Raw genomic sequence first — 16,352 nt, 5'->3', positions numbered from 1 at the left:
CCAGTTGCTTCAATGCATGTAGGGTTGTGGTCCTGGTCAAGACAATCTCCTGAACTCCAAACTGAATGTCAGAATGGGAAAGAAAGGTGATTTAAGCAATTTTGAGCGTGGCATGGTTGTTGGTGCCAGACGGGCCGGTCTGAGTATTTCACAATCTGCTCAGTTACTGGGATTTTCACGCACAACCATTTCTAGGGTTTACAAAGAATGGTGTGAAAAGGGAAAAACATCCAGTATGCGGCAGTCCTGTGGGCGTAAATGCCTTGCTGATGCTAGAGGTCAGAGGAGAATGGGCCGACTGATTCAAGCTGATAGAAGAGCAATGTTGACTGAAATAACCACTCGTTACAACCGAGGTATGCAGCAAAGCATTTGTGAAGCCACAACACGCAGAACCTTGAGGCGGATGGGCTACAACAGCAGAAGACCCCACCGGGTACCACTCATCTCCACTACAAATAGGAAAAAGAGGCTACAATTTGCACAAACTCACCAAAATTGGACTGTTGAAGACTGGAAAAATGTTGCCTGGTCTGATAAGTCTCGATTTCTGTTGAGACATTCAAATGGTAGAGTCCGAATTTGGCGTAAACAGAATGAGAACATGTATCCATCATGCCTTGTTACCACTGTGCAGGCTGGTGGTAGAGGTGTAATGGTGTGGGGGATGTTTTCTGGGCACACTTTAGGCCCCTTAGTGCCAATTGGCCATCGTTTAAATGCCACGGGCTACCTGTGCATTGTTTCTGACCATGTCTATCCCTTCATGACCACCATGTACCCATCCTCTGATGGCTACTTCCAGCAGGATAATGCACCATGTGAATCATTTCAAATTGGTTTCTTGAACATGACAATAAGTTCATTGTACTAAAATGGCCCCCACAGTCACCAGATCTCAACCCAATAGAGCATCTTTGGGATGTGGTGGAACGGGAGCTTCATGCCCTGGATGTGCATCCCTCAAATCTCCATCAACTGCAAGATGCTAAGATACATGTGTGTGCATGAACCCTAAGGTTAGGGCTACACGACGACATGTGTTGCGCAACATTTTTATAATGCTAATTACATGCTGCGACACGACAGTCACACTGAAATCTAACTTGGATGGATTTTGGCGACTGTCGTTTTGCAGTTGCAACATGACATCATTGACTATCATTATAAAAATGTTGTGTGACTTTTCTTTGACACATGTCGCCATGTATTCCTAGCCTAAAGATTGAAACACAGAAACATGACAATGGGGGAGATTTATCCAACCTGGTGCAAAAGAAAACTGGCTTACCAATGAGATTTAACCTTTTAATTTTTAGAGCTCCTTTGGAAAATGAAAAGAGGAATCTAATCAATCAGAGCCTATAAAGTAGAAGCATAAATGATAACTGTGATAAATTATTAACTAAACACTAGGGGTGGGGAGAACATGAAGTCACAGAAAGGGAATCGAAACTAAGCACAACCAGAGGAACCGGAGTAAGTACAGGATTGTATTCTGGTTATATCCAGAGCAGTAAACATTCAGAGAACTACGCAAACGGAGAGGAATCTGCAGAAGCAAGAAATACTGAAACTGCGGACAGAATAATTACTATGCAATGGAGTAAACAGAGGAACAGAAAGGTAAGGCTGGATTTACGGATATACCACCTAAATATTCAGAATTATACCCATAAATACAGATTCACCCTGCACATAAATATACAGATTATATACATACAGATTCCCCTTCCCACTATATAGACAGATTATATACATAATACAGATTCACCCTGCACATAAATATCAGATTATATACATACAGATTCCCCTTCCCACTATATAGACAGATTATATGCATAATACAGATTCAGGTCTCTTCCACACGACCGTATGGCTTTTTAAAAAAACGGATCTGCAAAAAATACGGATGACATCCGTGTGCATTCTGTTAGAACAGTACAGTACTATACTTGTCCGTCATGCGGACAATAATAGGACATGTTCTATCTTGGAACAGAATGGAAAAATGGAAATGGAAGGCATACGGAGTACCTTCAGTTTTTTTTGCAAATCCATTGAAATGAATGGTTCCGTATACGGAATGCAAAAAACAGAACGGAAACGGAAAAAAACCCATTTGTGTGAAAGAGGCCTCACCCTGCACATAAATACACAGATTATATACATACAGTACATACATATGGCGTCTCCTTCCACATAAATACAGATAATGACCTACAGATTCCCCATCACATAAATACACAGATTATACAAATACATCCAGAAATGATCAAGAATAATACTTCTAAATCTGACTGTACACATTAGGAACTGTTCAGATCCAGTCAATGGCATCTGCTTAACGTGTACATCAGGAGTTAAAATTGACCATAAGTGCCCGCAACTTTCTGTAGTAAGCGCTTTAAAAGCTGCGCTCTTCTTTTCTTGCGTGACGGCTGTAGTGAGTTCCTGGATGGATGCTACAGCTGGCATTCAGCCAGCATGGGCTGAAAATAAAAAAACTAAACACTACTCCCTTTTTCAGAGCACCCTGCTTCCAGTGCTGTGCTTTCCGGCCCTGCTGCTTTTGGTCTCTGGACTGGAAGTGTGGTGTGCCATCTACATGATTGTCACCACTGTCAATCAATGGCCTCAGCAGTGACATGTGCAGGAATAGCACAATGGTTAACCCCCCGCCCAGCCACCCTTAAATATCGGACAACCCCTTTAAAACTGCTTGTTCTGATGTGGTTGATTAAAGGTAACCTGTCGGCTCCTGTATGCTGCCATCACTGAGGGCAGCATAGTGTAGTGACAGACCCACTGTTTTCAGAAATCAGTCACTCCTGTGATGGCACTCAGTAGTTTTTGAGTACTGACCTGCTGAAGACGGCAGCACACACAGCGCGCTGCCCCTGCTCTCCTTCTTTCAGACGATGATTTACAGTTTTCTTTCCAATGCATAACGGGAAAGAAAACTGTCAATCATCATCTCTAGGCAGGAGGCAGCGCTCTTCATCAGACTCATCTCTTATTTGCTTATATACATATAATGCATATAATGCATAATATATTTTTTTTTTATATCCTAGATTTCTGTATATCTGTAAAGAATAAATCAAGGCAACTGGACGTACTGTAGATTTCTTGAAAAAGATTTCTGTAGCATAATAATAATACGTCAATGTATACGTCAAACGGATGGGAAAAACATGATGTGAACCTAGAGGCTCATTAGCATATATTAAAACATCCTTTTTCTCAGCAATGCGGGCACATATGAACATGGGACCAACACGGATGTCTTCAGCTGCCAAGTGCACATGTAACAGGTCAGCCAAGTCTTTAACCTTTTAAGGGCTCATGCACACGACCGTATGTATTTAGCGGTTCGCAAAAATTGGATCTGCAAAAAATATGGATGATGTCCATTAGCATTCCTGTATTTTGCGGAATGGAACAGCTAGCCCCTAATAGAACAGTCCTATCCTTGTCTGTAATGCGGAAAATATTAGGACATGTTCTATTTTTTTGCAGAACGGAAATACGGATATACGGAAACGGAATACACAAGTAAGTTCCGTGTTTTTTTGTGGACCCATTGAAATGAATGGCTCTGCGTACGGTCCACAAAAAAACAGAACAGACATGGAAAGAAAATACATTCATGTGCATGAGCCCTAATGTCACGAACGTACCTGTACACAGACGGATACCGCACATGACAAGGGGTGGTTAACTTCCGGTTAACCATTATAGATACAATTCAGTATGCTGCCACCACATGTTTTAACGGCACATGAACCGACTACTGGTCACTCACCCTCACACAGAGCTGGGAATGAACCAGGTATCGCTTGCTGACCGATCGCAATCGTTCAGCCAAGCAACAATCAAAATGACCTTTCTCACACAAAATGGTAACGTTACTCCCTTCAGAGACAGGATTCGTTAATTACTTTGCTTAGAACACGTAAGACTTAGCAAATAAGATTTTTCAATCTTTTAATAAAAGGTGAAAGGAAAAACAGTGCATATATACTGTACATTTATAGAAAAATTACTATTCTAGATAATAATAATTCAAGGTAATAGTAATTCACAGGACTCTACTTGGGGTACCCTTGTCACACCTCCCCCCTTTAAGAGGTCGCATTGGGAAAAGGTCACACGCGTTTTCCACTGCTACATTAAGGTACTTTCACACTAGCGGAAGGATGGATCCGACAGGCTGTTCACCCTGTCGGATCCGTCCGGCCGCTATTTCGGCGTGCCGCCGGACCGTCGCTCCGTCCCAATTGACTATAATGGGGACGGGGCCTTTCGCCATGCTGCGTCGGAGCTTCGCCCCCGTCCCCATTATAGTCAATGGGGACGGAGTGGCGGTCCGGCGGCACGGCGAAATAGCGGCAGGACGGATCCAACAGGGTGAACAGCCTGTCGGATCTGTCCTGCCACGAGTGTGAAAGTAGTCTAACCCGTCTCTTCTGCGGACTCCCCCTGTCGGGACAACCCATCAGCATTGCCGTGCTCACTTCCTTTCTTGTGTTGCACGGTGAAGTTGTACTGCTGCAAAATTAAGCTCTACCTCTATCTAGTTTTGGATTGTCACCTGCAAGACGATTCAACCAACTGAGGGGATTATGATCTGTGTTCACAGTGAAGCTGCGGCCATACGGATAGTGCTGTAGCTTCTGTAGTGACCATACAATTGCTAAGCACTCCTTCTCTATGGTGGAATAACTTGTCTCTCTGGGAAGCAGCTTTTTGCTCAGGTACAGGATAGGATGCTCCTCTCCTACCTGGTTTATCTGACTCAGAACTGCACCCAGGCCAAAGGTGGAAGCGTCCATGACACCATCCTGGGCAGCTTCTTCTTGGTCAAGTCTGTCAGAGGCTTGGCCAGGGCACTAGTGATGAGCGACAGGGGTCATATTCGAATTCGTAATATTTTGCAAATATTTCGTAGGATATTCGTAGAATATTTGCGAATTCGAATATTCGTTAGGAGTAGTGTTGATTGCGAATTTTCGTAATACGAATTTGAGATTCAATGAGATCGTGAAAACTCAGATCTGATGGTATATTCTAGCCCCCAGGCATTCCCATGGTGATGGGGATGCTTGTCGGGAAGGAGTATGCCAAAGTGGAACAACTGTATAGATTTTTTTTAAAAGACGAATATTCTAGAAAACAAATATATTGTTTTTTTTAGAATATTCGTAATATTTAAAAACAAGAATATATAGCAATATAGCGAAAAACAAAAACAAATATAGAGCAATTTAGCTAATATAGTGCTATAATCTTCTTTGTCTAATAGTTAAAAAGAAATTCTCATCTGAAGTTCAGATTGGAAAAAAATTACAACTATTAAAAGAATAAGATTATAGCACTATATTAGCTGAATTGTTCTACATTTGTTAGTTTTTTTGAATATTCGCTATTCTGCTATATATTCTTGTTTTAGAATATTACGAATATTCGAAAAACTAATATATAGCACTATATCGAATATATTTGTTTATTTAGAATATTCATCTTTTTTTCCATCTGAAGTCATGATTCCAACCTGTTTAACTTACTTAAGCAAGGAGGAATTGTGACTTCAGATGGAAAAAATGACGAATATTTAAAAAAACGTATATATTCGTTATAGTGCAATATATTCATTTTTCGAATATTCGTAATATTCTAAAACAAGAATATATAGCGAATATTTGAAAAAAAACTAATGTAGAACAATTTAGCTAATATAGTGCTATAATTTTTCTTTTAATAGTTGTAATTTTTTTCTCATCTGAACTTCAGATGAGAAAAAAATTACAACTATTAGACAATGAAGATTATAGCACTATATTAGCTAAATTTGCTCTATATTCCTTTTTTTTTCCGAATATTCGCTATATTGCTATATATTTTTGTTTAAGAATATTACGAATATTCTAAAAAACAAATATAATGAGAATCAATAAGGGGGGGTTAGAATATGCCATTGGATCTAAGTTTTCACAATCTCATTGATTCTCATTACGAAAATTCTCATTATGAAAATTCTCATAGCGAAAATTTGCAATCAACACTACTCCTAAAGTCAAAGATATTGCAGCCTTCTCATTGGCCCACAAGCTAGAAGCAGGTAGGGATCATGTGTACTGATAAAAAAAAAGTGAATATTCAAAATTACGAATATATATCACTATATTCTAAATATTCATGAATTCTCGAAGTGCCAATATTTGAGATAAAAATTTGCAATTCGAATATTTGTGATCAACACTACAGGGCACTATAGTTCTGGATAAACTTTCTATAGTACCTGGCTGTCCCCAAGAAAGACATAACCTGCTTCTTGGTGAGTGGGGTGGGCAATTTCATGATGGCTTCCACCTTCTCTGTCTCAGGCCTCAGCGTGACTTTTCCTACACTGTGTCCTAAGTAGTGTACTTCATTCATACCCAGCTGGCACTTGCTAGGCTTAACCGTCAGTCCAGCCGCTGCAAGTTTGTCCAGCACTTGTGACAGGTGCATTAGGTGCTCCTCCCACGTGGGGCTGAACACTGCGATGTTGCCTAAGTAGGCGACAGCACATCTTTCTAGTCCTTCCAGCAAGTCATTCACAAGCCTCTGAAAGGTGGCTGGCGCATTCTTCATCCCAAACGGCATTACCGTAAATTCGTAGAAGCCGAAAGGGTTGATGAAGGCCGACTTCTCCTGAGCCTCTGAGGTCAGGGGAATCTGCCAATACCCCCTGCTTAGGTCCATGATTGTCAGGTATCCGGCGCCTGCCAACTTATCTAACAATTCATCAATCCTGGGCATGGGGTAAGCATCAGAGGTTGTGATGGCATTCAGTTTCCGATAATCCACACAGAACCTGGTTGTCCGATCTTTCTTAAGGACCAGAACCACCGGTGAGGCCCAAGCACTGTGGGATTTCTGAATGACCCCTAACTGCAACATCTCTTCAATTTCCTTCCTGATGTCTGCCTGAACCTCTAAAGAGACACGGTAGGCAGACTGCTTGGTGGGAGAATGTGTACCTGTGTCCACATGGTGCACTGCAAGGTGTGTCCTCCCAGGTTTTCCTGTAAAAGTGTCGTGGTGAGCAGTCAGCGCTTCCAGAAGCTGGGATTTCTGTTGGGGCGAGAGTTGTGGGTTGATGTTTAAGTCAGCTCCCACTCTCGAGTGTCAGCCAGCAAGTCTAGCAGGGAGTCAGTCTCCTCCCTCTCAGGCAGGCTACAGACTGGCATGACATGTGGGGCTCTCTCATGATGCTCCTTGAGCATGTTTACATGAAACGTTTTCTGTCGTCTACCTCCTTCTCCAAGGCTCACCATATAATTCACCTTGTTCACACACTTTACAATTGGGTATGGCCCCTCCCATGCGGCCTGCAGTTTGTTCTGTCGCATAGGAAGCAGAACATATATCAGTGCGGTCATACCACTGTTTCTGCTTACTCTGGGCCTGCGCCATATTCTCTTTGACCATACCAACAAGTGTCTCCATTTTGTCTCAGAACCTGAGTACATAGTCTACCACAGAGACCTCAGTTCCGGTAACCTTACCTTCCCAAGACTCTCTGATTAGGTCTAGGGGGCCTCTTACTCGTCTACCATACAGTAGTTCGAAAGGCAAAAACCCGGTTGACTCCTGGGGGACTTCTCTGTAGACAAATAGTAAGTGAGGCAGATACTGCTTCCCAGTCACTCCCTTGCGACCCCACAAATGACTTTAGCATCTGTTTCAACGTCCCGTTGAAGCGCTCACTCAGGCCGTTTGTTTGTGGGTGGTAGGGGCTGGCCATGATATGATTCACCTGTATTTTCCTGCAGAATCCCTGCATCAGCTCAGACATAAACTGCGGTGCTTGGTCTCTGAGAAGCTCTGCTGGGAACCCCACTCTTGTGAAGATTCCCAGCAGGATGTCCGCAACTTTGTCCGCCCTAATGGAAGACAATGCCACCGCTTCGGGGTAGCGAGTGGCGTAATCCACTACGGTCAAGATGAATCATTTGCCTGAACTGCTGGGGATGGCCAATAGACCAATAATGTCCACCACCACTCTCCGGAAAGGTTTGTTAATTACAGGCAAGGAATTCAGCGGAGCTCTGTGACCATCTCCAGCTTTGCCAACTCGCTGGCAGGCGTCATAGGACCTACAGTAATTTGCTATGTCCGTTCCGATGCCAGGATTTTGTCTTTGTTATTCCCAGGTGACCAGCTAAGGGGATCTCATGAATCACTTGCAGTAATTGTCCCCTGAACTGCACAGGTACAATGAGCTGCCTTTTGAGTGACCCCACCCTACTGTCACTGCGGGAAGTGTCCTCTTTATACAGATTCCCATTGTCACAATACACCTTGTATTTATCTCCCTCTGCGGGAGTGTTGGCAGCTAAGCCTCTCAGCTGCTCCAAACTAGGATCATCCCGCAGGGCCTGCTCAAAGGCAGCACTACAAGTCCCAGCCAGCTGTCCTGTGGCAAACAGTGACAGCTGTTGAGGCTCTGAAGCGGCTGAGTCCACTGAGGCAGAACAGGTGGACAAGGACACTTCCACCTGCTCTTCCCCGATGGACTGATCCGCTGCAGCCTTTGCAGCACTGTGAGTGACAGGCAAAACAGGTACAATATTATCACATCGAACATTTCCATCACTTGAATTGGCTAAATATACATCTGCTACCTGTGTACATACACCTGCAGTCCCTTCCACATCTCCTGTCTTAGGAGAACTGCTCCCACACACCCTACTTATCACCTCCCTCTGTCCATCCCCAAGGTGATCGGGCGTTATACAAACATCCTCATATAGTACCTTGGTATGTCTAGGGGGTTCTGTTGGGATGAGTGAGTCCTGTGTGCTCCCAGGGGGCACATAGCACGAGACCAATCGTCCCAGGTCAGAGCCTAACAAAACGTTGTTAAGGATCTCTGCAGAGACCCCAACTTCTCTTGCTCCACTTCCAGCTCCCCAATCAAGAAAGACACGAGTAAGGGAAACATTTGGACTCGTCCCCCCAACTCCAGTGATTGTGAGACTTTTGCCTGGAATAAGATCCTTGTCGTCCACTAGTTCGGGCCGGACTAGTGTGAACTCTGCGCCGGTGTCGCGGAAGCCCATGATGCACAGGTTGCCCACAGTAACAGCCTGTAGGTTGTCTGTGTTGCTCTTAGCACCTCCACTCACCAACTGCACGGCTGATGGGTTGCTGACTTCTTCTTCTCAGGACAGGCATTGCTAAGATGTCCTGGCTTGCCGCACGCATAGCACGTGCGCACTTCTGTAGGTGCTGGCTTGATTCCGGCAGTTCCACGTGCTAGGTCGGTGAAAGCGTTGCTTTGCTGGGGATGAATATTTCTCTCTTCTCAAATGGGAGAAGGAATAGCCGTGGGGTTCAGGTGTCACCTTGGCAAGATATTCATCGGCTAAGTCTGCGGCCTCGGCAGCTGTTGCTGGCTTACGCTCCTCCACACACTTCTTGATGTCTGGGTATTTGTGGCACATTTCATAGAACTGCTCTAAGACCATCAACTCTCTTAGGGCCGCACGGGTGACAACAGTTGCTTTGTCAGCCCATCGATCGAATTACCTGTATAGGTTGCTCGTCGCATCAGCAAAGGAGTCGGCAGGTCCCTTTTCCATGGACCTAAACTTCCTTCTGTAGTCCTCTGGCGTCAACTGATATTTTTTAATAATAGCATCCTTAGGGCCTGATAATCATTGTCCTTTTCAGGTGGTAATGCTGCATGGGCCTGCTGGGCTTTGCCTCTCAGCCCGGGTGTCAGGTACCTGGCCCACTGTGACTCAGGCAGTTTATGGTAACGACATGTTTTCTCAAAAGACAGCAAGAAAACCTGAATGTCACAGTTCTCATCCATAACTGGAAATTTGGTCCTTGCAACTAGTTACATTCATAACTCATGCACTAATGTTCTAAGCATACAGAACATCCCACTGGTCACTCACCTTCACGCAGAGCAGGGAATGAACCAGCTATCGCAATCGTTCAGCCAAGCAACAATCAAAATTACCTTTCTCACACAAAATGGTAACGTTACTCTCTTCAGAGACAGGATTCGTTAATTCCTTTGCTTAGAACACGTAAGACTTAGCAAATAAGATTTTTCAATCTTTTAATAAAAGGTGAAAGGAAAAGCAGTGCATATATACATTTACAGAAAAATGACTATTCTAGATAATAATAATTCAAGGTAATAGTAATTCACGACAGTTAAAATAAAAGGGATAATGGATGAAAAGTATACTTAAATTCCTCTGTTTCAGTCCTTGAAGCCGTTGTGCAATCCGATTGGTATAATATCAGTGGACCCTGAGCACTGACATTCAGAATGCGATACTGTGACAACCACCCGCCAATCCCGTCGTACTAAGCCACAGTTGCCATACAGGTCTCCACTAGAGACTTCTGGAGGCGAATCCACTGTCAGCACAGAAGACGTTTAAGATTGGTTGGTGGGCCCAGACAGGATGCAATCACGATTGTACGTACAATCTGTAAAAATAAAATGACTGATTTCATGCTGGAAATCAAATTACTTTGCTGCCACCACTCTTCGTATTGAATCGGGGCGAAGAGACCCCGGCTAGCTAATCCTAAAGGGACAAAACGGTTATTTGCAACCTAGCTAGTACATTAACAATTTATAAAAATAAAACAATTTGGTAGTATGTCTTCTGAGGGCAGAGTTCTTAGCATAGATCAGGTCATCAAGTAACAAGGGCAAAACTGGAACGATGAAATCGTTAGTTTTTATTCTAAAACTGCACACAAAAATATATATATGCATTAAAGCTGACAGATAAATATACCTGCCAGTTGAACAGATTGGTTTGGATAGAAATAGGTAAGAGGTGGAAGGGAATAGAATGTCTGTAAGTTCAGAATTACAGTGGTAAAGTCCAGTAAAATACAAAGTCTTTGTAGAATAATCCAAGATGGTGGGGTGTGCCCGTGTCCAGCGGGCGGTCGTGATGTTAGTCGACGTCAGATGGTAGAAGAAGGACCCAGGGCTGAATGTGTCACAGGGTTTTACCCACTCTGTAGTGGGGAGGGGTTGTGACCCGCACAAGTCCAGCCTTGGGTAATTGGAAGAGGGGCAGTTCCTGCCATGGACAGAGGAAATCTGGCTGAATCTTTGCTGTGCCAGTTTCTCCGTACCCGTGGGTCAAATTAGGACATAGAGGTCATATTGAGAATCAGCACAATTTTACAGATCCTCTGATACTAAACAGGATAGAATTACCATTTGGATTCCCTGAGAGCTTTGATATCTGAGAGAGAGAATCTCTGATTGACTGGCCGATTTCCTGAAAGGTGTATTATTGGGGCCGGAATAATCCCTGAAGAGATGGTTCAGTGCATTGGTTCCGAACCCAGGAAATATTAGGAAATATGGATGCAAATATGAAAGCTATGTATTAGAGGTGGCTGCCCGGTGACAGCAGCTGTCTGATAAGCATCTGTCCTGCTCTCTTTGAAGCGCACTGGCAAGACTGAAGGTGTGAGAACCCTGCTGGCATTGGAGACACTATGGCTGCAGAAAGACCAGGTTTAGGAGGTTCTGTCATAAGAGAACTAGATTGATGGCTACTCAACTTGGCATGGGGCAGGAAAGGTTTGTCACAAGGTGGTGATAATGGCACCTCTGCTCTGTGAATTACTCCTTTAGTGAAAAGAGAAGATTCTTAGTGAAGGCTCTGGTGTCTCTGTGATTGCAAAATATGGCACATTTGCGATTTCCTAGTATCGCTGTGGATCGCAAAGCGTCACAGATACAAATCCAGGTGTTAAGGCAAGGCAGAGGTTCCATACAATGCCCTGCCAGCATCTTATAACAGTTCTAAAACAGGAGGTGCCAGCAGTTCTGCCCACCAAGGCTACGAACGTTTAGGTTTAGGTTTAGGACCCAGCTAAGGTCAGCCCAGAATGTCCTTATTCTGGCTGAGCCCACAGTTCTGTGGAACCACTAAATATAGCTATGACATTCAGGTATTAATGACCCTTATGATTTTACGAGTCTAACAAGACCAAACTTGACTCTGCTGGGGCTTGTGGTTCTTCAGGACGGCTTAAAGCTGGCTTTTCGGCCTTCCATAGGCACAAGAAAATACTGTTTGATATCTCTGTGATCGCACTGGTCCATGGAGGTTGAATCCGGCCTTAGCCAGTGAAGAATATGCCTACGACCAGAGGTATGAAAAATGACTATGTTTGAGTCCCTCAAAGGTTCAGTAGGTCACTTTCCCATCTCTCTCTGGTCCCCTGATGTGAATGTAGTCAAAATGTCTGGCTAATGTTATCCCAGGATCCAGTATTTTATGATGAGCCTCGGCAGGGGTGCTTTTGAAGCTCCCATCCTTATCTTTATGACGGGGAAGTGTTATTTTCAATTACTAGGACACAGCTCCAAGCAAGGGAATATTTCTCTTTTAAAGCAGAATAAAGGGGGCCTCTAGGCATGTGAGTGTGTGTGTATTTAAAAAGGGGACTCTACTTGGGGTACCCTCGTCACACCTCACACTGTATTTTATCGGGAGAATTTATCCTGAGGCGATATTTGAAGTCAAACTGTATGTCCTTGAGGGTCCATTCAAACATCTGTAGACTGCGTCCGGATCTGTTCCGCAACATTGTGGAACGAATCCAGACCCATTCATTCTCTAGGGGGCCGGAAGAGATGCGGACAGCACACAGTGTGCTGTCCGCATCCGCATTTCCAGAGCGCCGCCCTGATCTTCTGGTCCGCGGCTCCCGAAAAAAATAGAACATGTCTGTGATGAATACCACACCTCGTGCCCGCTGGACGTCAGCCACGTCGAGCTCACGAGATCTGGTATGATCACGGGTTTATCAAAAACGCGAAGTTACGCCTCCAGTGGAGCACGTAAGGTCAGGTTGGTATAGTTTATACACACACACCCCCTGTCCACGCGGGCACAGAGAGGCAACAAGCGGAGAGAGCCTTTTCACTGCCACAGTGAAAACAGCACGCCCTCAGTCCGGGTAACTGCCACCAGTCTCGTTTGATATAAGCCCGGTCCGCTAACGGGATTATATAGGGTCAGAAACCAACCCGCGGTAGCTTATAACTAGGCCAAAACACGGACGTGGGGATTCGTGATCGAGATACAAGATAGCACAAGATTAAATTATAGATTTAATAGCCGTATGGGCACACTAGATTTAACACAATATACACAGACAATATATACAGTGGTCTGAGGTTACAGATACAGGTTATATGGTTACAACAGGGTTAAGCAGTGTAAAAGTCAGTTACCGAGTATGATGAAAGTTCCTTTGAGATGTTCTTTGCTGGTGTCCACATGAAGGGCCGTGAACTCCGCTATTTCCTGGGTCCCTCTAAACCATTGTGTAGGATGTGACCCCTCTTCAGAGAAAGACCTGCCTACTTGCTGGCACCAGACTTTTAACCTGCAGCCGGCCCCTCCCCTCCCTGCCTCAGGGAGGGGTCCACTCCCCCTCTTTGGGACTGGCAGCAAATGACCCACAAAACCCTTTAGGGTTCATAGCTCCAGACCAGAGGGTCACAGGGAGATGGTTCTGGGACTAATGGACCTGCCTGGGTTCCGGCTACAAGTAGAGCCCAAACCTGGTACCGTTATGTGGTTTCTATGGGAAGATATGGGTATCTCCCTACCCCGAACTTGTCCCAGTAAACAAAGACCATGGGAACATACCTCGTGGCCACCGGGACACAAATATGTATCTGGTTTGCGCCTGCGATGGCCAGGCGATTCATAATTCCTTATGAAAAGTAGGTGCCAACATGTATGGGAAGTCTCATTGATCCTGGGGAAGGGCGGATACCCCATGCTGGGGGTTTTCCTGCAAGATTCAGTTGGCTCCAAACTGGTGCACTGAGGTGTGACCTTCTCCTTGAAGCCTGGAACCCCTGGGGGCCTCTGCTCTTGCCAACTAACACTCAGATGGCTGGGGGGGGTGGAAACCCATTTTGCATGTACACTGAACATGCCAAGAGGTGCATCAAATTACAATCAGGGCTGGGGCTTTGAAGCAGGGCCCTCCTGTGGAGTTCCCGACCTCTGCTATCTGTCAGCAAATGGGGGGGGGGGGGTGAGGACATGGCTGACAGTAAATATTAATCCATATTCCTCACAATGTCCTATTCTTGTCCGCAATTGCGGACAAGAATAGGCAGTTCTATGGGGGTGCTGGCCGGGTGTATTGAGGATCCGCAATTTGTGGATCCGTAATACACTACAGACGTGTGAATGGACCCTGAGTCTGCTTTTCCGCAATGTGCGCTAAATATATCAAATGTCACATGCTATTTAATAAATTTGGCTCAGCTTTAAACCTGACTAGAGATGCTACTTTTATAGCTTTTTTTTTTTTGCCAGCCCCTTAGCCAACCCTACACCTTTTTTGTGACTTTAAAAAGCCACAGTGGATAAATCTGTCATAACTAGACACACTTCTCCATCCACTTTTTTAAAGTGTCAAGCACAGCACATAATCATAAAAAAGTTGAAAACTTTATTGGGCAAAAATTATGTGAATTCCCACCAAAACTATGGGATTTGGAGCACTGAAACATCTATGGTTTTAGTAATGTACATCTTCTGTATATCTGTGGAGTTTGGCAATTTTGTTATACTTTGGTGATGTTTTTGAATAAACTATATGACAAATATCTCTAATTTTGTTTCATGACCAGGGTTGTTCTTCAGTGCCTTCCAGACTTTTAAGAGTGGTATATCTATATTAAGCTAGCCATTCCAGCGCTCACATCATCGTTATGCATCAACCAACAGCTCCAATAATTCCAATTTTGAATAAATGGTTCCTCTTTGTGCATACACCATCAGACCCACAAAACCCAAGTAGAAGATATCTACAATGCCCAGCAACAGGACATCTCTATTGTACATCAACAGGAAGCTTATACCAGAAGACGATTATTTCACTGTCTGCCAAAAGTTCTCCTTTATTAAGTATCAATTCTGGTTTACTTCCCTGTAATTCTTCTGCATACAGTCAGAGTATATCTGAACCAACTGCAAAAAAAGAAAAGAAGAAAAGTAGCAGAAAAACAAAAAATAAATCAGTTCCTATACTGGACAATTCTTCTGCAACTACTAAAAAGAAGGCGTCTGTTTTAAGCAAAAAGAAAAAATCTACCGTGACCCCTCAGCCCAAGTCCACCCCATCATTTGTCTTCATTCGTAATTCTTTTTCAAGCCTTAAGAAGCCAGCCTCAATAACCCAGACTGTAAATCAATGTAAAGCAGTCATTCATCCTGATAACAATCTCTCTGAAAAAAACACAAAAAAGTCACACATTTACTATACAGTCTATCTGCATCACATGGTCAAGTTCATACAACCTATAAGAATTAATTTTGAAGACCTTTTATTTCCACAGAATGTGTTTCTTAAACATGAGCTAACAAAGTTTTCCAGAAAGCGTGCAGAAGAAAATATTCAAATTGTTCAAAAGCATCAGGGTTCCCCAAAACGTAAAAGAAGGAGGAAACCACCATCTCTATGTCTCAGCAATGAAGAATACGTTCTGCTTTGTTCAGGAAACATTTTCAAGGAGAAAACTGAGAAAAAAAAGAAGCTTGGGCCACTTTTTCAGGTTTTCAAATTCAAAACAGCAGGCGACATCCTCACCATGATAGGCAATGATCTTTATTGAGCATCAAGTATAAAAATTACATAATGCTTTCCTCTTTACCTAAGATTATTCACAGTGATAGACTGGAAGGATACAGAGAACTGGCTCCTGCTAGTGAAGTGCTTACACGAGTGTCCTGACAGTACCCTGCTTGTAGTGGAATGGGACATATTACGCCTTTTGAATGGACCATGCCTACTACACTCAAATTCAGTGTCATATGGCTGTTACTGACACTCCATATACAGAGCTAATTACACATAAGGAGACTCATTTTCTTCCTGTATATTTTGAATGTAATTTTGGGAAACAGACAAAGGTGACACTGGAAACATTCTTCACTAGTAACATTCAACTTACTTGGGAAAGATTGAGTCAAACCCAAATAATGTTACATTAGATAGTGACATGAGAAATATCATTATACAGGGTGAGTCTCAGGACACCCTTTTATTTCAGAAATAAAAGGGAAAGTCAAATATCTGAATACACCAGCAAGTAATGGGTGAGGTGAGCTATCTTTTAGGCTATGTCCGGAACATCTGCTGCCATCTTGAAAGCCGCCATATTGGATCAAGGGCAAATTTTTCCAATGGGAAGGGGGTAATGTAGCATATCAAAGGAGACCTGGAATTTTCTCAGAAATTAATTGCCGCAATCAGATTTGTAATAT

The 16,352-nt window shown here is 43.7% G+C and overlaps 1 protein-coding gene across 2 annotated transcripts; it reads left to right on the top strand.

The window, feature by feature from the left end:
* Positions 1-1,463: 1,463 nt before the first annotated feature.
* On the top strand, positions 1,464-16,132 carry LOC122936004. Of its 2 annotated transcripts, XM_044291993.1 has the most exons (3): positions 1,464-1,626; positions 3,078-3,317; positions 14,717-16,132. In XM_044291993.1, exon 3 carries the CDS (start codon positions 14,798-14,800, stop codon positions 15,698-15,700), a length of 903 nt encoding a protein of 300 aa, XP_044147928.1. In that variant the 5' UTR covers positions 1,464-1,626; positions 3,078-3,317; positions 14,717-14,797; the 3' UTR covers positions 15,701-16,132. The 2 variants fall into 2 exon arrangements, with proteins under 2 accessions (XP_044147928.1, XP_044147929.1); XM_044291994.1 differs by lacking the exon at positions 3,078-3,317.
* The last annotated feature ends 220 nt before the right edge of the window (positions 16,133-16,352 follow it).

The sequence above is a fragment of the Bufo gargarizans genome, chromosome 4, assembly GCF_014858855.1.
Source record: "Bufo gargarizans isolate SCDJY-AF-19 chromosome 4, ASM1485885v1, whole genome shotgun sequence".
Lineage (NCBI taxonomy): Eukaryota > Metazoa > Chordata > Amphibia > Anura > Bufonidae > Bufo > Bufo gargarizans.
Note: the sequence above shows the minus strand (reverse complement) of the source record. Positions and strands in the feature narration are given on the sequence as shown.